Here is a 25949-nt window from a genome sequence, read left to right as displayed (position 1 = left end):
ATTCTGACCTGAGATCAGATTCTAAAAATGTCAGTCGTTCTTCGACTTTTTCAAAAATAGCAGACCTACAAGCTCGTAGCGCGCCACTCGGTGGCGCGCTATGAGCTTGTAGATCTGCTATTTTTCAATAGCTAAAGCATAACATAATGCTAACACCAAAATGGGTTCCCGTTCAGAATGGGCTAGAGGTGTTGATTTCGTCGACTAAAACTAAGACGAAAAATGTTCGACTACCTTTTTCCACTGACAAAAACTAAATGGAAACTAAATTAAAACTAAGCTATGCTGACTAAATGTATTGACAATTCGTCAGATTAAAAACTAGACTAAAATGTTAGGAAGGGACTAGTGGACAAGAGATCCACTATAGGAGTCATTTTACACTTGGTTGCATGCTGGAAATAGCAGATCTACAAGCTCACAATGCGTCGCAGCGCGATGTGTTGTGTGCTTGTAGATCGGCTATTTTCAGCAAGTTTAAAATGAGCCATTAAGACTGCATCAAGGCCCGCCAAAATACATTTTAGTCAACTAAATTAACTGCAGATTTAGTCGACTAAAACTAGACTTAACCCATTCTGACCGGGCACCCATTTTGGTGTCGGCATCATGTTATGCTTTAGCTATTTAAAAATAGCAGATCTACAAGCTCATATCGCGCCGCCGAGTGGCGCGATACGAGCTTGTAGGTCTGCTATTTTTGTAAAAATCGAAGAACGACTGACATTTTTAGAATCTGATCTCGGGTCAGAATGGGTTAATCAGACCAGTGTGTGTCCAGTGGAAAACCTCGTATGAATCTGATCTCAGGTCAGAATGGGTTAACACTAAACCATTCCAGGTGACTAAAATGTGACTCAAACTAAAATAGAAATTTGCTGCCAAGAGGTGTGTCTCTCCACTGTTGTTAGTAAGGAATCACATGAAAAGCGAAGATGCAGCAGCCTCTGGTTCTGGTTCTGAAAGGGATGAAGCCCGGACGGACTCTATACGCCTCAACTCCGGACCTCGTGTCTTTGTGTCACGGTCCAAAAATGTTGGGTGAAGTCGGGTTAACACCCTAAAAACCCCAGACCCAGGAAGCACATTATGGCTTCCTGTCCCCCTTCGATGGGATGGAGGCTTCAGTTCAAACAGACGGACGGAATCGAAAGGCGTTGCCTCTGGTTGTATTTCAACTTGACGGCACATAGCAGGCGCAGAAATTGCCTTGCGGTTCAGGCACTTTTGGTCGCAGCAAACAATACCTTGGCGATTTCCCTCGGGCTGACACACGCCCTGCAGATTGCATGCTCGGTACGAGTGAAACAAAAAAAAAAGAAAACAAGGTTCTTTTTCATTTCCCATATGGGGCAGTTAAAGGGACACTTCACCCTTTTTGCAAAAAAAAATATGTTAATGACGTTTAGAAGCTTTAGAACACTTTCCTGGCGGGCTTTATGTGTGTAATATGTGGTTTTAGATATTTTAGATTGTAGCAGTGAGCCTGTTGTCTCTGATGTCATGGACACTGGGCTCACTTCCTTCCTGGACTACATGTTGTCTCAGTAAGACAGCTCTCCCCCTATCCACAAGGAGGAGCAGTGCACCAAAGAATTATGGGAATTGTAGTCCAGGAAGGTAGTGAGACCAGTGTCCATGACATCAGAGACAACAGGCTCACTGCTACAATCTAAAATAACTAAAACCACATATTACACACATAAATACCCCCAGGAAAGTGATCTAAAGCTTCTAAACGTCATTAACATATATCTTTTTGCAAAAAGGGTGAAGTGTCCCTTTAAGCTGATCTGAACCACTGGTTCTCAATGTTGTTAATGCCATATGTTGCATTGTTGTAAGAGCTTGGAGATCACCTATTTCCACTATTTTAAAACTAGATAAGATTATCATTTTTGTACTTTTGTCATATCTGCCAGGTGAGATTATAGTTTAAAAGGCAAACAGGAGTTTGCAAGCATGTTAAGCAATATTGCACTCGAGGGTGTGGTTTAACGTGATTATTGCCACGACAGTGATGCGGTCAGGAACGAGACGTAGTCAAGTTCCGCAAGCATCACTGAAGTGGCAATAATCACGTTAAACCACACCCAAGAGTGTAATATTGCAATTATACAACAGTTACCCTTAAAACTAAGAAAATCGCTGAAAAAACATATTTCTTTTAATGACAGTTATAGTCACTACGGCCACAAATGTCCCAAGAGAAAGGTGTGGAGTGGTGATCGTTTGAACCACGGCTAGAAGGCTGTTTCAACCAATTGGATTGCTTCCTCGAAAAGACCTGTTGTATAATTCGTTTTAATTTACTGTATATGTTCCAATGTTCAGTGCCAAAAACATAGTTCAAATCGACAATTTAATTAAAGTAAAATGTCATGATCATGACAGCCCTGACAGTGGGGAGCCAGTTCTGATTGTACCCAGTTTGCAACCAGAGCTTATTTAAATGATATTTAGCTCACAAGAAACACTTTCCTGGGGTTTTTTATGTGTGCAATATGTATTTTGTTATATATATTTTAGTCATGTTTATGTCCAAAAACCTGTCATGAAAATGTGGTCTGGACTAGGTGTGACTACAAAGTCACACGCAGCCTCCCCCCTTCTCCACAAGGAGGGGAAGTGCACTAAAGCATTATGGGCATTGTATAGGAATTCAGCAATCCAGTCAAACACACAGACAGACTTCATTATGTTTCTGGCCATAGGGTGCAAATTTCAAATTGTGCTACCATTATCTACTACAAATATTATTAACATCGAGTGACTGCAGTTTCTTCCAGCGGTGAAATGTGCCTTTAAAGTAACAGTATATATCACAGGAAAGGACTTGTCATAATCAATCAGTGAACTGCTCCTTGAGGACGGACAGTGACTCCACACATCTATTGGGAGCTCTTCAAGCAGAATAACGCCTGGCCTGTTGACTTCTAATGACATTACCACACACACACACACACACACACACACACACACACACACACACACACACACACACACACACACACACACACAGCCAGTATGGTGGAAGTACCTCCTATTGTTCAACTGAATGCAAGTAACTTAAAACCCATTCTGACTGGGCACCCATTTTGGTGTTGGCAATATGCTTTAGCTATTGAAAAATAGCAGATCTACAAGCTCATAGCGCGCCACCGAGTGGCGCGCTACGAGCTTGTAGGTCTGCTATTTTTTGAAAAATCGAAGAACGACTGACATTTTTAGAATCTGATCTCAGGTCAGAATGGGTTAATCAGACCAGTGTTTGTCCAGTGGAAACCTCGTATGAATCTGATCTCAGGTCAGAATGGGTTAATGTTAGTAATTGTGGGGCGCCCGCTGGCCAAGTGCAGTCCAGGCGCATCATGCCGCGGCACACACAGTATAGGCTTTGGCCTAAAAGTGCGTCGCGTGTTCGAGTCCCGTTCATTACGACCTTTGCTGCGTGTCTCTCCCCTTCCCTGTCTCTCTCTTCACTTCATACTCTCGTTAATGGCAGAAAAAGCCCCAAAACAAATCTTAAAAAAAAGTAATTGTGCAATTAAGTAACTTAATGTTAGTAAGTAAATGTGCAATTAAGTAACTTAATGTTAGTAAGTAAATGCAACTTAATTTTAGTAAGTAATTGTGCAATTAAGTAACTTAATGTTAGTAAGTAAATGTGCAATTAAGTAACTTAATGTTAGTAAGTAAATATGCAATTAAGTAACTTAATGCTGGTAAGTAAATATGCAATTAAGTAACTTAATGCTGGTAAGTAAATATGCAATTAAGTAACTTAATGCTAGTTTGAGTACATGAATTACACCGCTGCTACATCTACACGCGCAAGTGACCACCCTTGAGTTAATTGGCTTGATGTTCTCTCTCTCCCCCATGCGTGCGTGCGTGTGCGTGTGCGTGTGTGCGTGTGCGTGTGCGTGTGTGTGTGTGTGTGTGTGTGTCGGAGCGTGGTGTTATAACAAGGGTGGGGTAGCCCACATGGTGGAGACATGGACACTGACCGCCCTGGCCGGCTTATAGTTAAACACCAGGGTTGTTTGGATAAAGGGTGGTCTCGCTGCCGCCGGACTCACAGAATGGACTCTGGGAGTTTAGGAGAGACTCCCGATTATATGTTGATATCTGGGGTCTGATCTTTGTGTTTTAAAGCCTCCTTAAGTTGTTCCTGCATGTCCCTTAGCTGTGGAAAGCAGGGCAGAGTTGCTATATGTCCATCCCTTCTTGGGCTTAGCTTAGTGTCATGCAGTGCTGTATGTATTTCTAAAACAAAAGAAAAGAATGAGCGACCATGCAATTGTCTCTCTCTCTCCTCTCTCTCTCTCTCTCTCTGCCTCTCTCTCTCCCCCCACTCAGACTTGGAAGCGGCTCAGCTTCTGAAAAGGGCGGTGACTTCCTTTTGGATAAACATGTCATTAATCTGAGAGAACACATTCTTTCCCATAGTAAGATAACCCAGCGGGAAATGGCCGGTGTTGTAACACATAGGCGGACCCTTCAGATTCAGGCTCTCTGGATTATAAACCGTGCCCCAAATCAGTGGAGACCTGTATGCAGGATCGGAGTCGCTCGTGGGGATTTACTGTATGGGGGGGGGGGGGTGAATCCAGTGTTGTTTTTGGCAGCAAATCTTGATTTTAGTTTTATATTTGTCGTCTCTTGAATATTTTTCATTTAGTTTTAGTCACATTTTAGTCACCTGGAATGTTTTAGTGCTCGTCTAGTTTTAGTCGACTAAATATAACAAGATTTTAGTCGACAATCTACAGTTGTCTACATGCAGTAATGACTGATTTTACAATTGCTGAAAATAGCTGATCTACAAGCTAACAACGCGTCACGCTATTTTCAGCATGCAACAATGTGTAAAATGACTTATACTGGATCTCTTGTCCACTAGTCCCTAACATTTTAGTCTTGTTTTTATTTGTTGACGAAATTGTCAATATTTTTAGTCTCAGTTTTCTGTCATCGTAGCATAGTTTTCATTTCGTTACCATGTAGTTTCCTCAGTGTCGACGAACATTTTTTCGTCTTAGTTTTAGTCGACAAAATCAACCCTGGGTGAATCCAGATAGTGTCCACCCTGAGTCTGGGACGTCGGTGGTTCGATCCCCGGCCGGGTCATACCAAAGACTCTAAAAATAGGACCCAGTGCCTCCCTGCTTGACACTCAGCATCAAGGGTTGGATTGGGGGTAAGTCCCTGCTACATACTAGCGTCATGTCCAGGGGGTGTACTTGTACATCAAGCTGCCTCACGCTACATTAACAGGAGATAGGCTCCTGCCCCATGGCTCAGCAAGGCTACTTACTGGGATGAAGTACCTGCATCCTGGGAACACTAGTGCTGCAATAGCCTGGGGTCCACCTATGGCATTGGCAGCTCCCGGCAGGATCCGCCGGGAGAATCTAGACGCAGCTGCGCAACATATTAATTAATTAATTAGAGCGACAGAAGGAGAGAGTGTGTGTGCTTGTGTGCGTCAATTTAACAAAGGTGCAGACGATCAGATATCAGCAGAGAGTGATCGACGTCTGCGTTAAGGCTCATACATAGTCTGGATTTACGGTGGTTAGGTGACCACCGAACTACAACATGACGTCACGAGCCGCGGTGAAGAGCAAACCACCGCCACCGCTCCAGCCCATCTCTCTGTTTTTACTCACCACCGCTCAATGTTATTTCAGCTCCGGTGATCAGCTCACCACCGGAGCGGTGGTCACCTCATCACCGAAAATCCAGACTATGAATAGGCCTTTACTCTATGCCGAATTGAAGTGGACTCGGTCCCAGACTTTTCTTTTCTCCCTGGAAATAAAAATGTCTGGGTTTCCGAGGCTAGTGTTGCAGTGATGCCCTGTTTGATGTCTAGAATACTGTCAGTGAATCAACCTTCCCCTGACCTGCTCCACATCTCTGTCACTAAACCACTGGCACTCACGAGTCACTGCTCCACATCTCTGACCTGCTCCACATCTCTGTCACTAAACCACTGGCACTCACGAGTCACTGCTCCACATCTCTGACCTGCTCCACATCTCTGTCACTAAACCACTGGCACTCACGAGTCACTGCTCCACATCTCTGACCTGCTCCACATCTCTGTCACTAAACCACTGGCACTCACAAGTCACTGCTCCACATCTCTGTCACTAAACCACTGGCACTCACGAGTCACTGCTCCACATCTCTGACCTGCTCCACATCTCTGTCACTAAAACCACTGGCACTCACGAGTCACTGCTCCGCATCTCTGACCTGCTCCACATCTCTGTCTCTAAACCACTGGCACTCACGAGTCACTGCTCCGCTCTCTCTCGGTGGATCTCTCATCTTTGCTTCCTCTGCGACGCTGACAGCTCGTGTTGAAATTCCAATTCCATTCCCATCTATTCACTCATCCGCTCTGAGGAAAACACTGACGCAAAACAGCCTGCCGCGTGACTTGTTGCGACCGTAGGTTCGCGTGTACTATGAAAACCTGCAACCTCCCGTCCGTCCGTCCGTCAGTTAGTTAGTCACCCCACGACTCCATATATGGTCACGCCTCGTGACATCACACCTCCATTATTTGGTCTCCATCCAACCATCCCGACCGATATATTTTCTCTAATATTAAGGTTATTTTTGCAGTCTGTTCTAGACTATCGATAAAGGCAGAAAAAGTCAAAAAAGTGACATGAAAACTATTCAAGAGAGTATATGACGAAAAATGGACATTTGCTGTCCAAATCACCACTGGTCTCTCTCTCTCTCTCCTCCTCTGCAGAGCATGGGTCCAAATCACCACTGGTCTCTCTCTCTCTCTCTCCTCCTCTGCAGAGCATGGGTTCAAATCACCACTGGTCTCTCTCTCTCTCTCTCTCTCCTCCTCTGCAGAGCATGGGTTCAAATCACCACTGGTCTCTCTCTCTCTCTCCTCCTCTGCAGAGCATGGGTTCAAATCACCACTGGTCTCTCTCTCTCTCTCCTCCTCTGCAGAGCATGGGTTCAAATCACCACTGGTCTCTCTCTCTCTCTCCTCCTCTGCAGAGCATGGGTTCAAATCACCACTGGTCTCTCTCTCTCTCTCTCTCTCCTCCTCTGCAGAGCATGGGTTCAAATCACCACTGGTCTCTCTCTCTCTCTCCTCCTCTGCAGAGCATGGGTTCAAATCACCACTGGTCTCTCTCTCTCTCTCTCCTCTGCAGAGCATGGGTTCAAATCACCACTGGTCTCTCTCTCTCTCTCTCCTCTGCAGAGCATGGGTTCAAATCACCACTGGTCTCTCTCTGTCTCTCCTCCTCTGCAGAGCATGGGTTCAAATCACCACTGGTCTCTCTCTCTCTCTCCTCCTCTGCAGAGCATGGGTTCAAATCACCACTGGTCTCTCTCTCTCTCTCTCTCTCCTCCTCTGCAGAGCATGGGTTCAAATCACCACTGGTCTCTCTCTCTCTCTCCTCCTCTGCAGAGCATGGGTTCAAATCACCACTGGTCTCTCTCTCTCTCTCCTCCTCTGCAGAGCATGGGTTCAAATCACCACTGGTCTCTCTCTCTCTCTCCTCCTCTGCAGAGCATGGGTTCAAATCACCACTGGTCTCTCTCTCTCTCTCCTCCTCTGCAGAGCATGGGTTCAAATCACCACTGGTCTCTCTCTCTCTCTCCTCCTCTGCAGAGCATGGGTTCAAATCACCACTGGTCTCTCTCTCTCTCTCCTCCTCTGCAGAGCATGGGTTCAAATCACCACTGGTCTCTCTCTCTCTCTCCTCTGCAGAGCATGGGTTCAAATCACCACTGGTGTCTCTCTCTCTCTCCTCCTCTGCAGAGCATGGGTCCAAATCACCACTGGTCTCTCTCTCTCTCCTCCTCTGCAGAGCATGGGTTCAAATCACCACTGGTCTCTCTCTCTCTCCTCCTCTGCAGAGCATGGGTTCGTTGGGTACACAGCGGAGCTGCTGGGTAACAACTCTCTGCCAGATTACAGCCCCGGAGAAAACTTCTTCAGCGTCTTCGGGGTGTTCTTCCCCGCTGCAACCGGTGAGGAACCTTCAGACGTTTTGACTGCCCTATTAATATCGTCTCTGTCCAATAGCGTTATACTTTTCAGGAAATGGAGCTGCGTCTTCTAATGCAGTGGTTTCTAAACTTTTTCATGTCAAGGACCTCCAAATGAGGCTAATGTTTGGTCGTTTTTTTGGGGCCACCACAATGCTTTTTCAAATGGGAGTCACATGGTTTGATCAAACATTTGTGTTTGATTGCTGGTGGTGTTCTGCCCCTCCCCCCTCATCAAACAAAAATGTTTGATCAAACCATGTGACTCACATTGGAAAAGCATTGTAGTGGCCCAAAAAAACGACCAAACATTTGCTTGATTGCTGTTTGGTACGTGTGATTCTCAACCAGTTTAATTTCAATGACCCTCAGTTTGACATGCATTAGTCTATACGGACCCCCATTTAATGGCATTTATATCTCTCCGACCCCCAATTTATATTGTAAAATCAATCCTGAGCCCACTTTGCATCGGAACCACTGTTCTAATGGATCCAAATGTAGTGACCCACCGACAAACGTGCTTGTAGAGCTGCTTTTTGTGTTCTACGTCAATTTGCGGCGGCATTCTTGAAGTAGAGCGTTCATTTAAAAGTTGTAATTGTGTGTGTGTGTGTGTGTGTGTGTGTGTGTGTGTGTGTGTGTGTGTGTGTGTGTGTGTGTGTGTGTGTGTGTGTGTGTGTGTGTGTGTGTGTGTGTGTGTGTGTGTGTGTGTGTGTGTGTGTGTGTGTGTGTGTGTGTGTGTGTGTGTGTGTGTGTGTGTGTGTGTGTGTGTGACTCTGTGTGTGTGTGTGTGTGACTCTGTGTGTGTGTGTGTGACTCTGTGTGTGTGTGTGTGACTCTGTGTGTGTGTCTGTGTGACTTTGTGTGTGTGTGTGACTCTGTGTGTGTGTGTGTGTGTGTGTGTGTGTGTGACTCTGTGTGGGTGTGTGTGTGACTCTGTGTGTGTGTGTGTGACTCTGTGTGTGTGTGTGACTCTGTGTGTGTGTGTGTGTGTGTGTGTGTGTGTGTGTGTGACTCTGTGTGTGTGTGTGTGTGTGACTCTGTGTGTGTGTGTGACTCTGTGTGTGTGTGTGTGTGTGTGTGTGTGTGTGTGTGTGTGTGTGTGTGTGTGTGTGTGTGTGTGTGTGTGTGTGACTCTGTGTGTGTGTGTGTGTGTGTGTGTGTGTGTGTGTGTGTGTGTGTGTGTGTGTGACTCTGTGTGTGTGTGTGTGTGTGTGTGTGTGTGTGACTCTGTGTGTGTGTGACTCTGTGTGTGTGTGTGTGTGTGTGTGACTCTGTGTGTGTCTGTCTGTGTGTGTGTGTGTGTGTGTGTGTGTGTGTGACTCTGTGTGTGTGTCTGTGTGACTCTGTGTGTGTGACTCTGTGTGTGTGTGACTCTGTGTGTGTGTGTGTGTGTGTGTGACTCTGTGTGTGTCTGTCTGTGTGTGTGTGTGTGTGTGTGTGTGTGTGTGTGACTCTGTGTGTGTGTCTGTGTGACTCTGTGTGTGTGTGTGTGTGTGTGTGTGTGTGTGTGTGTGTGTGTGTGTGTGTGACTCTGTGTGTGTGTCTGTGTGACTCTGTGTGTGTGTGTGACTCTGTGTGTGTGTGTGTGTGTGTGTGTGTGTGCGTGTGTGTGACTCTGTGTGTGTGTGTGTGTGTGTGTGTGTGTGTGTGTGTGTGTGTGTGTAGGGGTGATGGCGGGCTTCAACATGAGTTCAGACCTCCAGCGTCCTGAACACAACATCCCATTGGGAACTCTGGCAGCTGTCTTCACCTCGTAGGACTCCCTCGATCTACACGTTCACACACACACACACCACACTATTACGTTGAGTCCACGTGCACACACACTACACTATTACGCTGAGTCCACGCAGTGTGAGCTTGGAGATCTGCTATTTAGCCAAATGTTCACAATTTACATTTACAATTTAGGCATTTAGCAGATGCTCTTAATCCAGAGCGAGTTACATTAAGCAAGACCAAAAGCATGGCAATACATCACATACATAAAAAGTAGTTATCATGAAACATGCGTAAGCTAAGAATGTAACTGTGGAATATCTATGAAACTATACATATAAACTATACTATACTATACTATACTATACTATAACCCATTCTGACCGGGCACCCATTTTGGTGTCCGCATCATGTTATGCTTTAGCTATTGAAAAATAGCAGATCTACAAGCTCATATCGCGCCACCGAGTGGCGCGATACGAGCTTGTAGGTCTGCTATTTTTTTTAAATCGAAGACACTTTTAGAATCTGATCTCAGGTCAGAATGGGTTAATAATGAAACTGTCAGGATGTAATAGACATTTTTAGAATCTGATCTCAGGTCAGAATGGGATAAAGTGCTATGACTACATAGAAATAGAATGCAATGTCTACGTAACATGCTATAAGCTCCCCACTTTGAGCACCACTGGCATTATACAGGATCATCGTTTTCACAAAAGGCAAGCTCATCCTTTCCGTCTGAATACAAACGGAACGGAACAGTCATCCTTGGTTGACCCCGTATTTGTAATCCGAGATCTTTGCGCTGACATAATTCTCCTATTAATAGTGTGAGAAGAAAGCCGCGTGGATAACGCTGGCTGTGTGTTGGTGGTGGTGGTGGGGGGGGGGCTCCACAGGTGGTTCCTCTATCTGGTCTTTGTCTTCCTACTGGGGGCCATCTGCACCAGAGAGGCCCTGCGGTATGACTTCTTGATAGCGGAAAAGGTAAACTAATTTTTTCCTTCCTTTTCTTTTCATTACCCCCCCCCCCTTCCACACACACACACACTCACACACACGCGCAGTGACGAGCTCACTGTGGTTGCGGTGATGTGGTTTTGTGTGTTCTCCCTCCTAAGTTCTCGTAATGCCATCCAAAGGGCAGCTGGCTTTGTACAAATTCCCCCTCACGCTAGAGTGGTGACGGCGTCACAGCATTGTGGAAACTATAAGCAACGTGTGTGTGTGTGTGTGTGTGTGTGTGTGTGTGTGTGTGTGTGTGTGTGTGTGTGTGTGTGTGTGTGTGTGTGTGTGTGTGTGATATATATTGTTACGACAATTTCCCTGGTCCTCACAAGAGAATGGATTTGGTTCCATTTGTACACCCCCAGAGTTACAGACCCATAAGGGTCCATTTGGTTCCATTTGTACACCCCCAGAGTTACAGACCCATAAGGGTCCATTTGGTTCCATTTGTACACCCCCAGAGTTACAGACCCATAAGGGTCCATTTGGTTCCATTTGTACACCCCCAGAGTTACAGACCCATAAGGGTCCATTTGGTTCCATTTGTACACCCCCAGAGTTACAGACCCATAAGGGTCCATTTGGTTCCATTTGTACACCCCCAGAGTTACAGACCCATAAGGGTCTATTTGGTTCCATTTGTACACCCCCAGAGTTACAGACCCATAAGGGTCCATTTGGTTCCATTTGTACACCCCCAGAGTTACAGACCCATAAGGGTCCATTTGGTTCCATTTGTACACCCCCAGAGTTACAGACCCATAAGGGTCCATTTGGTTCCATTTGTACACCCCCAGAGTTACAGACCCATAAGGGTCCATTTGGTTCCATTTGTACACCCCCAGAGTTACAGACCCATAAGGGTCCATTTGGTTCCAGACTATCATTTAGCGGACCCCACTTTGGGAACCACTGGTTTAAACAACATTTAGGAAGCAAGCACCAAATGAGCAACTACACTTTAGAAACGAGGGTGTGCTAAAACAATATCAATATACATGTGCAGACAGACACTATAAGATATAGTCTAACAGAATATTAAAACAGTACAGGAGTGTATATTGTATACATACTAGAGCTGGGACTCGATTAAAAAAAATCTAATTAATCAGACGCTTTGCGATTAATTAATCTAGATTAATCGCATTTTAATCGCATATCATTATTTGACCCGGAACAGTGAGAAAGCAATTTTTTCAAATGGATTTTGGTATACTAGTGAATCAATGAATAGTGAATACATAAGTTTAAGCAATAAAACATTGTTTTTGTAGTAATAGGGGTAATAATTCTTTATTGATTGCACACAACTGTGCTGTAATCCACACTACCATCGGATAGCCTTTTAAATCCTATTTCCAATCCACGGGGACAAGCAAAGTGATCTCAGCGGCTTTCCCCAGTCTGGTGAACTGTCTGCGGTTTCTGGTGGTGTTATTGTCTGAAGAGGACACGGACACTTGGTGCACAGGTCCGTCTGAAAACTGTCCAGTGACAACGTTCCGCGGTGAAAAAAATAGTGCGATTAAAATGCGTTAATTTTTTTAATGCATTAATTTTTCTGTAGTTAATTAATCGTAATTAATCACAATTAGTCCCGGCCCTAATACATACGTACTGTACATAGAGCAGAAGTCTGGCCTATAAACAACACAAATGCAAACATGTGCTGAACTAGCAATTCTGAACCAGATAAGTCCCAAAACATTTAACATTTCATTTAAACTCCTCTCTCTCTACGTTGTCACAGCTATAGGATAAATAGCTAAAACGTCAGAAAGAAGATTTGCCCAGTGTTGAATGGGTGTGTGCGCGGTGCCAGTAATGGATGCCGGTGACAAGGCTGTACTGAACAAGTGTTCTGATCTGTGGGGTCCATTTACACAGCTGCTCTTAGCGAGGCCAGGCGGAGAGTGGAGCTCAGGCAGGAGACATACAGCGCACGGACGCACGCACGCACGCATGCACGCACGCACGCATGCACGCACCCAACAGCAATAGTTTTTAGATCAGCTATTTGAACTATCTGTTATAGTTTTTCAAAATGGTAAAACAAAACAAATTCAAAGAACTTTAGTGATCTAATCCTAATCCCAACCTGAGTCTTTTCCCACCTAAATATCTGTCTTTTTCCAAGTATAAAAACTATTTCTCTAGTGAGGACCAGGGGAATTGTCCTCACAATATCTATTTCTCAAATTCTATTACACTACCCTCACTAGTGCAGTAATTACACACACACACACACACACACACACACACACACACACACACACACACACACACACACACACAAGGTGTGTGTGTTTGAGAACCAATAAAGTACCACAGACGAAAAACAGTCCAAGTCCAAATTCTTCTTCATTCAGACCCCTCCACGAAAAGGCCTCGTTGTCCTGACCCCATATCTTTCATTTATACATTATGGATAAATAGTGTGGACTTAAAAAACAGTTTTTCGTCTGTGGCATTGAGGTCATTTTGAATACAGTATATTTCAATAGATTCCAAAGCATACTATACAAATGTACCACAAAGTAGTTACAGTATAGTATACAGTACATGTACTTTGTTGCTTTCCGTGACACGTGATAATTACTCTCAAACCATCACAGAGTCTTCGTGGTGTAGTTCCTTGTTGTTAATGGAGGCCGGTGTAGGTTCATATTGTTTTGGGATTGTGTTTTCGTTAAGAGGTCTGGCTGGAGCGGAACTGAGCCAGGGTGTAGTCTCTCTTCACTCTGTTTGTTTTCCTTCTCCCCCCCCCCCCCCCAGGTCTCCTTGGTGGGTTTCCTCTTTCTGCTGGGCCTCTACATCTCCTCGCTGGCTTCCTGCATGGGCGGCCTCTACGGAGCACCCAGGATCCTCCAGTGTGTCGCCCAGGAGAGGGTGGTCCCCGCCCTGGCCTTCCTGGGGAAAGGGGTGGGTGGATGGATGGATGGGTGGGTGGGTGGGTGGGTGGGTGGGTGGATGGGTGGATGGATGGATGGATCGGTGGGTGGGTGGGTGGGTGGATGGGTGGATGGATGGATGGATGGATGGATGGGTGGGTGGATGGATCGGTGGGTGGGTGGGTGGGTGGGTGGGTGGGTGGATGGATGGATGGGTGGATGGATGGATGGGTGGGTGGATGGATGGATGGATCGGTGGGTGGGTGGATGGATGGATGGATCGGTGGGTGGGTGGATGGATGGATGGATGGATGGATCGGTGGGTGGGTGGGTGGGTGGGTGGATGGATGGATGCTTTGTAGGAGAGATGTCCTCTTAAAACACAGCACGGTGGCACAGTTGGTAGTGCTGGTAGTGCTGAGGCGGGGTTGGCGAAAGGGCCTTTCTGTGTGGAGTTTGCATGTTCTCCCCGTGTCCCCTAGGGTAGGTAGTGGTACCCTCACAGAAAACATGCAGTAATCCTGGTCTCTAAACTGCCTCCCCCTGGCCAGCCGTGGCGCCTGATGGAGGGGAAAGGAACTGGTTGGAATAACGTGTTCCTTCCACGCACTACGTCCAACCAGGGAAACTCCCCCCTGTCAGGTGTAAATGAGCAACTTGGACACTTGGTTCCATTTGTAAACTCTCAGAGTTAGATTAACATTGATTTTACAATATAAATTGAGGTCCCAGAGATAGAAATGCCATTCAATGGGGGTCTGTACTCCGTAGACTAATGCATGTCAAACTGGGGGTCCTTGAAATTGGTTGAGAATCACTGCTAGAGCCGTAAAAATATTCTCTCATGGGGGTCCCTGGCATATCTATTCAAATGGGGGTCCGCAGGCTAATTAGTGTCAATTTGGGGGGTCCTTTACATGAAAAGGTTTGGGAATCACTGATGTATGGCATAGTATAGTACCACAGCCAAGTGAACTCTGACACAAACGATTGTAGCGCAGAGCAGAGGGAGTGTGCGTGCGTGCATGCACACGCACACACACACGGGGGGCGTGGTGGGTGTACTCCATGGGAAATGGTGAGAAGACTGCCTAATTATAGAGTGACCCAGCCCACCCCCCCACAGACGCAAGAGGGGCTACAGTCCATTAGAGCCATGCCTTACAATACACCACCCGCAGAAACACACACACACACACACACACACACACACACACACACACACACACACACACACACACACACACACACACACACACAAAAACAGGCCGCTTAGATAATGAAGCAGACGAGGCAACAATGACACGTCGTACCCCCTCCTCATCATACAATAATGTGCACGTCCTGACCCCTGAACCCCGGCCACGACCCCTGTCCGCTTCCTCGGTCTTCCCCTGCCGGGCGGGCGGGCTAGCAGCGGCTGACCTCTCTCTCTCTCTCTCTCTCTCTCTCTCTCAGCGGACTGGAATGAGGCCCTAGACATCTCCGTCCCAAATCAAAGCCTCAGAACAAACGCAGGAAGGGAGACCGACCGGCCGACCGGCAGGGCCCAGCCCTGGTGGAGTCCTGGAGGCCGGCCAGACGCGAGCTTATATAGTTTAGTTTAGCTCCGACTGCTAGGGAGTGACGCTAAGACGCAAGATCTCACGCACGCATCAACTCTAGTCACATCCACAGGTTTAACAACATTATATAATGTTGTCGCACTGCGACGCATTGTGAGCTTGTAGATCGGCTATTTTCAGCATGCAACCAAGTGTAAAATGACTTATACTGGATCTCTTGTCCACTAGTCCCTGCCTAACATTTTAGTCTAGTTTTTATTTGTTGACGAAATTGTCACAGTGTCACATCTGCGTCACGCACACTCTGCAGCGCACACACTCTGCAGCGCACCAACTGAAAGTGACTGCATGGAGTTTCATTTCTATCCCCAATCTATGCTCTTTCCAAAGGCCCTTGAATGATGGGATATCATATGATTAAGGATTACTGTGATTGTGGTAAGCTCACATACATACAGTATCACATATACCATAATTCACTGGCAAAAAAAAGAAACATTTTTGAAGAAAAGGAAATATCTGAATTATTTGGCGGACCTCCTTGGCTATGCGTTCTCTAACTTCCATCCTTACCGACTCTGTGCTCTCTACAGCCGGGCACCGGTCTAGTTTGATTAATGAGAAGTTCAAGCTTTGTTCAGAATGCAGGCAAATCTGGTTTGTTTTTCTCCAATACAATCTTTCGGATTGACTGTCCACACTGATGAGATCAGACTTCAGAAATATTGTCAACACATGTCTGCTTTGGTTGCTGTGGTAACGACATAATAATAATAATAATAACGACATAGGCATGAGTAATGGAAGCTCACGGAATGTTGCGACGAGTTGTGAGCTTGTTGTTCGGCTATATTTGAGAATGACACCGGCGTATGACCGGAAGAGACGAGAGAGCCTCATCTCATTTCAAAAGTCCGTTTCCATCCATCTGATATTTATGCTGGTTCACACTTTCCAATCTGAATATGATTTGTGGTGCCAGTTTGAACATAGAGCAGCAGGGCGACCGTGTTCTTTTACCTTGTGCTGTATCGAGATTTTTGTGAATGATTGGACCAAATGTTTTATTTTATTTGTATCTATTGTTATTTCTATCTCTGTTGTCTTTAACCAGAGAGGCCCCAACAGGACCCCCGTGGCGGCCATCTGTCTGACCAGCCTGCTGACCATGGCGTTCATCTTCATCGGCCGGGTCAACGTGCTGGCGCCCATCGTCACCATCAACTTCATGCTCACCTACAGCCTGATCGACTACTCCTACTTCAGCGTGGCCATGACCTCCAAGCTCCAGGCCCAGGACAGGAGGGACGCTCTGGCCCTGCAGGCCTCCAGCACGTCATCACCATCGGGCCGCAAGCCTTCGGCCAAGCAGAGCTGGAAGCCACTGCTGGAAGTCACCCAGCAGAAATACTACGGCTCGGGAGTCTGGGGGAGTCCTCCGGCCGAAGGCACGCTGCTGGAGTTCACCCGGGACATGGACCGGATCTTTCACACGACTGGCGGCGGCGACGCCTGGTCCGAGAGGGCCTCGTCGCCGTGCTCCGGGCCGGGAGGGGAGGAGAGCGGCGGATATAATAAGAGCAGGAGGGAGAGCAAGGTGCCCACCAAGCAAATGCTGATGGACAGCTTCGGTCTGGACGTGAACAGCAACGTGTCCCTGCCGGCCGAGCAGGGAAGCCAGGAGACGCAGGGCTGGATTTATCCAGACCAGGAGGTGGGTTCCCTGCAGGGTGGGGGGCCCACTCCCCAAGGCTCCGGAGGACCCTCGGGCGCACGGGACGGGTCCCCGACGAAAGCAGAGCGCGTTGAGCTGGACCAGTTGGCCGGGTCTCCGATGAATCAAAATACAGGTGCAGTGTTGTTGCTTTTGTCGACTAATGCTATGAGAGAGAAAATGTTCGTCAACAGCCTTTTTTCACTGACTAAAACTAAATGAAAACTAAGCTATGATGACTAAGACTAAATAATATTTAGTCTTAGTCATCATAGTTTAGTTTTCGACTAAATGTTATGAAGGGACTATAGTTGACAAGAGATCCAGTGTAAGTACTTTACATTTGGTTGCATGCTGAAAATAGCAGATGTACAAGCTCACAACGCGTCACAGTTCAGCAAGCGCTGAAGCGACATCACGTCCATCGCCCATCTGAAAGGACATAGTGTGGCACGAAGTGACACACTATATATATCTGCTTGTATATCTGCTATTTTTTAATAGCCAAAGTAAAATAAATATGTTTAAAATGATTGTGACGCTACAGTATATCAATTCATTTTAATTTACTGTGAGGGCATAATTCACATCATGTGTTAGTCGCTTACTTTTATAATATGCAGTGATTATGATTATATGTTCCAGTTAACGGAGACAAGGCGGAACAACAAGGCTCAGAAATCAGACCCATGCCGGATTCGTTCTACGCCAGCTTCTGCAACCACTGGGTGGCTCTGACCGGAGTAAGTTCTTCTGCAACCACTGGGTCGCTCTGACCGGAGTAAGTTCTTCTACAACCACTGGGTCGCTCTGATCAGAGTAAGTTCTTCTGCAACCACTGGGTCGCTCTGATCAGAGTAAGTTCTTCTACAACCACTGGGTCGCTCTGATCAGAGTAAGTTCTTCTGCAACCACTGGGTCGCTCTGATCAGAGTACGTTCTTCTGCAACCACTGGGTCGCTCTGATCAGAGTAAGTCAGGGGAGGGCAACTTTGACCATGGAAAGGCCTTTCAAATGCCTTTAATTATAGTTGTGTTAACTTTATGGACTAAATACAAATACATTGGACGTAAAAAAGACAACAACATTTTAATTTCGATACTCATTAAGCTGCTAATATAGACTGAAGTAATTAAAGCGGGCCATGTTTGCCTGTTTGGAATTGTAACAGCTGAAATTAATACTGTATCAGTATAATATCACAATAAATCACAACACTACCGTATATCAGTATCAGAGCCATCTAATAGAAGAGTTACGACATTGAGGGGGCAGAAACCGAGCACTGTTCATTCAGCCTGAACTGAGACAAGCTGGAGTTGGAAATGCATTGTTTTCAACGAGGGCGGCGCAAATAAGAGCTGTGCAACACGACAACTGTTTTAAAGTATTGTACAGTAACAACTAAAGTCTCTGTTTATCTTGTACTGTTACTACAAAACAATCTAAAATTAAGGGATTTAAGATCATTAAAGCTGGGCTGTTGCCGCCTGAGTCCAATGCATTTCTGCCTACTTCCGGTCCAGGACTTGTCCCAGTTGGTTGTCCCCATTCTCAATAGAAGTCTATGTAGGAGAGCCGCCATTGGACTGAAGACCCATGAAGTGAACGCAGTTTGCGTAACTCTGTCTATATCTAAGGCTCTGATCAGTATTATCCTGTGGCACAATATATGGTGCAATACGTGACACAGTAAAACATGCATGCTTTATAGACATCAGAATCATCAAAGAAGGATTTGTTACGCGTGTGTGCGTGTGTGTGTCTGTGTGTGCGTTCCTTCAGGCGCTGTGTTCCCTCCTCATCATGTTTGTTATCCAGTGGGTCTACGCCTTGGCAAACATCACCGTGGCCCTGATGCTCTTCCTCTACATAGGGAAAACAAGCCCCGGTCTTCCTATGGGTCAGTGTCTCTAACACGCTATAGAGGGGAGGTATACTATGGGTCAGTGTCTCTAACACGCTATAGAGGGGAGGTATACTATGGGTCAGTGTCTCTAACACGCTATAGAGGGGAGGTATACTATGGGTCAGTGTCTCTAACACGCTATAGAGAGGAGGTATACTATGGGTCAGTGTCTCTAACACGCTATAGAGGGGAGGTATACTATGGGTCAGTGTCTCTAACACGCTATAGAGGGGAGGTATACTATGGGTCAGTGTCTCTAACACGCTATAGAGGGGAGGTATACTATGGGTCAGTGTCTCTAACACGCTATAGAGGGGAGGTATACTATGGGTCAGTGTCTCTAACACGCTATAGAGGGGAGGTATACTATGGGTCAGTGTCTCTAACACGCTATAGAGGGGAGGTATACTATGGGTCAGTGTCTCTAACACGCTATAGAGGGGAGGTATACTATGGGTCAGTGTCTCTAACACGCTATAGAGGGGAGGTATACTATGGGTCAGTGTCTCTAACACGCTATAGAGGGGAGGTATACTATGGGTCAGTGTCTCTAACACGCTATAGAGGGGAGGTATACTATGGGTCAGTGTCTCTAACACGCTATAGAGGGGAGGTATACTATGGGTCAGTGTCTCTAACACGCTATAGAGGGGAGGTATACTATGGGTCAGTGTCTCTAACACGCTATAGAGGGGAGGTATACTATGGGTCAGTGTCTCTAACACGCTGTAGAGGGGAGGTATACTATGGGTCAGTGTCTCTAACACGCTATAGAGGGGAGATATACTATGGGTCTGTGTCTCTAACACGCTATAGAGGGGAGGTATACTATGGGTCAGTGTCTCTAACACGCTATAGAGGGGAGGTATACTATGGGTCAGTGTCTCTAACACGCTATAGAGGGGAGGTATACTATGGGTCAGTGTCTCTAACACGCTATAGAGGGGAGGTATACTATGGGTCAGTGTCTCTAACACGCTATAGAGAGGAGGTATACTATGGGTCAGTGTCTCTAACACGCTATAGAGGGGAGGTATACTATGGGTCAGTGTCTCTAACACGCTATAGAGGGGAGGTATACTATGGGTCAGTGTCTCTAACACGCTATAGAGGGGAGGTATACTATGGGTCAGTGTCTCTAACACGCTATAGAGGGGAGGTATACTATGGGTCAGTGTCTCTAACACGCTATAGAGGGGAGGTATACTATGGGTCAGTGTCTCTAACACGCTATAGAGAGGAGGTATACTATGGGTCAGTGTCTCTAACACGCTATAGAGGGGAGGTATACTATGGGTCAGTGTCTCTAACACGCTATAGAGGGGAGGTATACTATGGGTCAGTGTCTCTAACACGCTATAGAGGGGAGGTATACTATGGGTCAGTGTCTCTAACACGCTATAGAGGGGAGGTATACTATGGGTCAGTGTCTCTAACACGCTGTAGAGGGGAGGTATACTATGGGTCAGTGTCTCTAACACGCTATAGAGGGGAGATATACTATGGGTCTGTGTCTCTAACACGCTATAGAGGGGAGGTATACTATGGGTCAGTGTCTCTAACACGCTATAGAGGGGAGGTATACTATGGGTCAGTGTCTCTAACACGCTATAGAGGGGAGGTATACTATGGGTCAGTGTCTCTAACACGCTATAGAGGGGAGGTATACTATGGGTCAGTGTCTCTAACACGCTATAGAGAGGAGGTATACTATGGGTCAGTGTCTCTAACACGCTATAGAGGGGAGGTATACTATGGGTCAGTGTCTCTAACACGCTATAGAGGGGAGGTATACTATGGGTCAGTGTCTCTAACACGCTATAGAGGGGAGGTATACTATGGGTCAGTGTCTCTAACACGCTATAGAGGGTATATATGTAATGCATAAAGTGAGTGTGTAGAAATCCAGTTTAACGTCGTTTATTAACCCATTTAGGCCTGACGTCGAAATTGTCTTCTAAATCCTAACAGTTTTCTATTCTTTTTTTTTTTTTTAAGATATTTTTTTTGCGGCTTACGCCTTTTATTGATTTTTTAAGGGACAGACAGTAGGCTGACAGGAAACGGGAGAGAGATGGGGGGATGACATGCGGTAAAGGCCGTGTCGGGTCCGGGAGTCGAACCCGCGGCACACCGCGACTGGATCACCAGTCCGGTGCCCAGACCGTTACGCTACGGCCTGGGCCCAGTTTTCTATTCTAACGGACTGTCAAAGTTATTTCCACAGAGTCGGCACACGTTGGTTTTTTTCTTAGACGGTGTGTGGTGGGTTCTTCAGCCATTCTCCTCATTTTCCTCGCATAGCCTCGTTTGAAGTTCCGCTGGTAATGATTTCCTCACAGTGTTATTTTGAGGCGTGCACACCACTCAGAGCCCTGAAGTCACATCATTTGGAGCGATCCCACTTTTAGGCCAGTGCAGCCCATTGCGTAAATCCAGGCTTTCATTTTCCGCGCAGACGAAATGAAAGCCTGGGTATCGAGGCTTAACCTGACGTTGCCAGATGAGGGCGGTATTGGGTAACCATGTTTCCCAACACAGCAATCATCTGGGATCTCTCACGCAGATGAGCTGACAAAAATCCGTTCCGTACCGGACCAATCAGCGTGAGCTAAGGGCGGGATATGTGTGAAACCGGACGTGAAGCTATAGACACGTCAATATGATTGGTTGTGTTTGCACGCCCACACGGTGATAGACAGACGGTCCCATCCAATCATCTACCAAGTATCTTGAAAAAAAGGAACAGCCCCGTCATCGAATTTGCTTCCGCGATCCCAGATCCCAATAAGCTGTGAAACAAATTTGTGTAGCAAGCTTCTTGGATCTGGCAGCGTCAGGTTAATCGAGGCTATCGGCTGAGTGAAAACTTGTGATATATAGTATTGTAAATGTCTTTCAATTATCCTCAGGACACCGTGTGTGTGTGTGTGTGTGTGTGTGTGTGTGTGTGTGTGTGTGTGTGTGTGTGTGTGTGTGTGTGTGTGTGTGTGTGTGTGTGTGTGTGTGTGTGTGTGTGTGTGTGTGTGTGTGTGTGTGTGTGTGTGTGTGTGTGTGTGTGTATAGGCTCAAATTTGGCTGATTTTGATTTGCAGTGTGTTCGCTTAACAGCTGTTGTGGCTTAAGGATTTCTAGAATAGCTGACTATAGGGACATCGTGTGCAACTGTGCTATTATGGCATCTGTAGCACACAATGACACGCTTCAGAGTGTAACACAGCAGTGCGAAACACTTGTGTCACAGGTGGTAGGGGTCGACGAGACGCTGCACATACCTCACTAGAGTACTGCACTCCTACGCACTTTTTAGATACCAAATTGACACTTGACCCCCATTTAAAATGACATGCCAGGGACCCCCCCCCCCCCCCCATAAGAGGAGTGATTCTCAAACATTGTAATGGACTGAGGACCCTTAGTTTGACATGCATTATTCTATGGACCCCCCCCTATGTAATGGCATTTCTATCTCTGAGACTCCAATTTATATTGTAAAATCAATGTTAATTTAACTCTGAGAGTATACAAGTGGAACCAAATGGACCCGTCGGGGTCCATTTGGTTCAAAATGTCCAAAATGTAATTCTTGCCTGCCCAAAATGTAATTCCTGGAAACGCCACTGGACGGGACAGGGCATAATAATGAACATTACATAAAAATGTAGTGTATACACCGGCTTTAGCATACAGGTCCATGGTACATTTCAAACATAATGGTACATTTTCAATCATAAACGGTGTGTGTGTGTGTGTGTGTGTGTGTTTTGATTTCTTTACAGGTGCTGCGTCTCGCTTCAGCTTTTTCAGATGGCTCAAATCAACGTTGAGCAGCATCTGCAGGTGTGTTTCAGTTCAGGATGTCACCCTGACATGATTATTATTCAGGATTTGACTTTTACACCTTCATAGATTGTAGTCTTTGTACAAAAGACTTGCCTCTGGTCTATATCGGTTTGGAGTGACTGTGGCTCAGGAGGTAGAACAGGTCGTCCAATGATCCATGGGTCGGCGGTTTGAATCTCGGCTCCTCCCGTCTACATTTTAACTTTTATGACCTCAATTACACCATAAGAAAATACTATTTCTGCGCTAAACATGCCCCTTCAAGACAAAAGAAAAAACATTTTCTCCCCTTCAAATCAACCAATGTCATTGGGATACACTGCATTTCTACATTGTGGTATTGCTGCTTTTACTTAAAGAAAATCTCAGTTATTCTTACACCACGGTGTCCTTTTCCTCTCAGGAGGCCTCCGTCTCCCAGGGACCAGATCGTAGTGACGCCCTCTCTCTCGGGCGTCGGCATGGAAACCAGGCAGCTGACCGAGGACAACGCCGACTTCTCCTCGCGACACCGTTACCACCAGTCCTCCTTCATCGAGGCCAGCGGGATGGCGCGGACGCGACTCGACTGACGTCGCTTAAACTCCTCAGTTATACGTTTTCAAGTCACTTTGTCGAGGTTGACGGGCCGCTGTTACCGAGCAACAGGGTTGGAACCCAAGGACCGCTAAACCCCTTATCCCTTAACCTCTTTGCCTTTTTTTTTTTTTTTTACTATTTTGCTAAACATTTTTGAATAGTTAAAATGGCCAGTCTACAAGCTCAGAACGTGTCAATGTAGAATGATTGGCTAGCTGAACTATTCAAAAATGTTTTTCAAAATAGTAAAAAAAGAAAAAGGCAAAGAAGTTTAGGGATGAGGGGTTTAGCATGGACGAAAATGGAGCCCCAAATGTCTGCTAAAGACGGCGGTTCAAAGTGTCACATCATCAGCCCGTCCAGGTTTTATTTGAATAAACAGAACTTTTTGTTCGGGAGCGTGACCCAGACAGACTTCGACCTGTGCATGCCTGAGTGCAATTGTGAGGACTGTTTATTTTACTATTCTGAGAATAATGTTGGTGTAATTGTCTTCATATTGGAGAGATACTCCACTTCTTTTGAAGCTTACCCCACTATGTGACTCACTGTAGGAAAAGATTCAATTTTCACACTATTGTATACAATACATCAATGGGGTGCAATAAACTAGGCTCTAACCACTTTACCTTCAAGTATAATGCACATTCATTCCATTTAGGAACGATGCTGTCCAGCGATGATCACAGTTTGGGAGATGGTAACAGCAGTCGTGTTCTATTTATTTCACTTGAGCATAATATATTGATGAGACAATGCTGTTTTAGCTGAGAAAAATGGCAGAGGTCTGAAATAAGCCATATCACAACACAAGTTGGTATAAGATGAGATCCTGCAGCATATTTGAAATGTCATTGATGGAAAGAGTCACCAATAGAATGGCTGCTATAGGTCAGGGATGGGCAACTTTGACTGCAGAGGGCCACTATAGTTCCACACTCACTCCAGAGGGCCACTATAGTTCCACACTCACTCCAGAGGGCCACTATAGTTCCACACTCACTCCAGAGAGCCACTATAGTTCCCCACGCACTCCAGATGGCCACTATAGTTCCACACTCACTCCAGAGGGCCACTATAGTTCCACACTCACTCCAGAGGGCCACTATAGTTCCACATTCTTTTTCCAAACATTTTAATACTAGCAATTAGTTGAAATCGAATACTCTGATATTAACCTGCAGGCCGCATTAAGTGATGGTGGGGGCCCCATGTGGACCCCGGGCCACATACTCATGCCAAATACATACTCTCATATGTATTTGGCCATGGACCCCCATCTCAAACTATTTGCTTTATACACACACACACACACACACACACTTTTTCAAGTTGTCTATACTTTGTGACACACACATGCTCATATAGTCACGGACAAAGTCAGAGAGAGAAGGATGAGGCTGGCAGGGCCTTGAGGCAAGTAAACTGACCCTATGGGAGCCAACCCAGGGCAAAGCCAGGAGGGGAAAGAAGCCTACCACCTAATGTAGACGTTCTGCGGCGCGACAGCTTGGCTGACAACACTGAAGAGCTCAAGAACCTGATATTGGATAGGAAATTGTGGAGGGCAGCGATCCAGGAATCCCGAGTTGGTGTTGGCTATAGACCTCACTCTCGCAGCAACAACATAGCTAATATCTAAAATGAGACGGATCCTTTCCCAGTTTTAATTGGTTTATAGGAAGAACACAGTACAAAGAGTCCTGCAGAGAAAGCACCAAATATGGCCAGTGGACATACTCAGTGGTTCGTTCAAGACCATGTGCACAATTGGGCATGCAGCTCTTTGCCTTTGCAAGACATGACAGACGTGGAGCATGAATGGAACATTCCCAACAGAGTTCAGAAGATAACCTGAACGCTGACAGCTGTTTTTGGCAGCTAATTTCTATTTTAATTTTAGTCATAATGGTCTCTTGAATAGTTTTCATTTAGTTGTAGTCACATTTTAGTCACCTGGAATGTTTTAGTGTTTAGTCTAGTTTCAGTCGACTAAATATAATAAGATTTTAGTCGACTAAATCTACAGTTAATTTAGTCGACAAATGGGTTTTTTTCGTGGGCGTTGATTGACTGTTTTTACACTTGCTGAAAATAGCCGATCTACAAGCTCAAAATGCGTCGCATCGTGACGCGTTGTGAGCTTGTAGATTGGCTATTTTCAGCATGCAACCAAGTGTAAAATGACTTATATACTGGATCTCTTGTCCACTAGTCCCTTCCTAACATTTTAGTCTATAGTTTTTATTTGTTGACGTAGCCTAATAGTATCCGTATATTTACTCATAGTTTTAGTCATCATAGCTTAGTTTTCATTTCGTTTTGATGTCGTTTTTGTCGGTGAAAGAAGGTAATCGACGAACATTTTCGTTGCAGTATTAGTCGAGGAAAACAACACTGGCTGACAGATGGTGTGGTCAGCTAGGACCTATAGCTGCTAGGTGACTCAGCTAGGACCTAGCTGCTAGGTGACTCAGCTAGGACCTATAGCTGCTAGGTGACTCAGGTCAAGTGGTCACACAACTGGTGAAAGAGTTCCCCACTTGAACCCTAGATACCATGAGCGTCTCTGTCGGTGTCGGGTGTCCAAACTGTCACTTGAAAAAGTATAGGCTATACTCACTTTTTTTTTGTGGTGCAACCACTCCCTTAGTCCCTTTACGGAGCT

At 45.9% G+C, this 25949-nt stretch overlaps 1 protein-coding gene across 1 annotated transcript in view; it reads left to right on the top strand.

Annotated features, from left to right (window-relative positions):
* The window catches only part of slc12a8 (solute carrier family 12 member 8), a 38409-nt gene extending 14975 nt beyond the window's left edge, over positions 1–23434 (top strand). The window contains exons 6-14 of the mRNA XM_083776915.1: positions 7912–8025; positions 9715–9802; positions 10671–10758; positions 13555–13701; positions 16350–17085; positions 17595–17692; positions 18736–18853; positions 22639–22699; positions 23106–23434. Coding sequence (XP_083633041.1) covers positions 7912–8025; positions 9715–9802; positions 10671–10758; positions 13555–13701; positions 16350–17085; positions 17595–17692; positions 18736–18853; positions 22639–22699; positions 23106–23274 — 1619 coding nt within the window. The 3' untranslated portion in view covers positions 23275–23434. The remainder of the gene's footprint in view (positions 1–7911; positions 8026–9714; positions 9803–10670; positions 10759–13554; positions 13702–16349; positions 17086–17594; positions 17693–18735; positions 18854–22638; positions 22700–23105) is intronic.
* Positions 23435–25949: the final 2515 nt, after the last annotated feature.

The sequence above is a fragment of the Protomyctophum parallelum genome, assembly GCF_964188405.1.
Source record: "Protomyctophum parallelum genome assembly, chromosome: 11".
Taxonomy (NCBI): Eukaryota; Metazoa; Chordata; class Actinopteri; order Myctophiformes; family Myctophidae; genus Protomyctophum; species Protomyctophum parallelum.
This window is presented reverse-complemented; position numbering and strand designations above follow the sequence as displayed.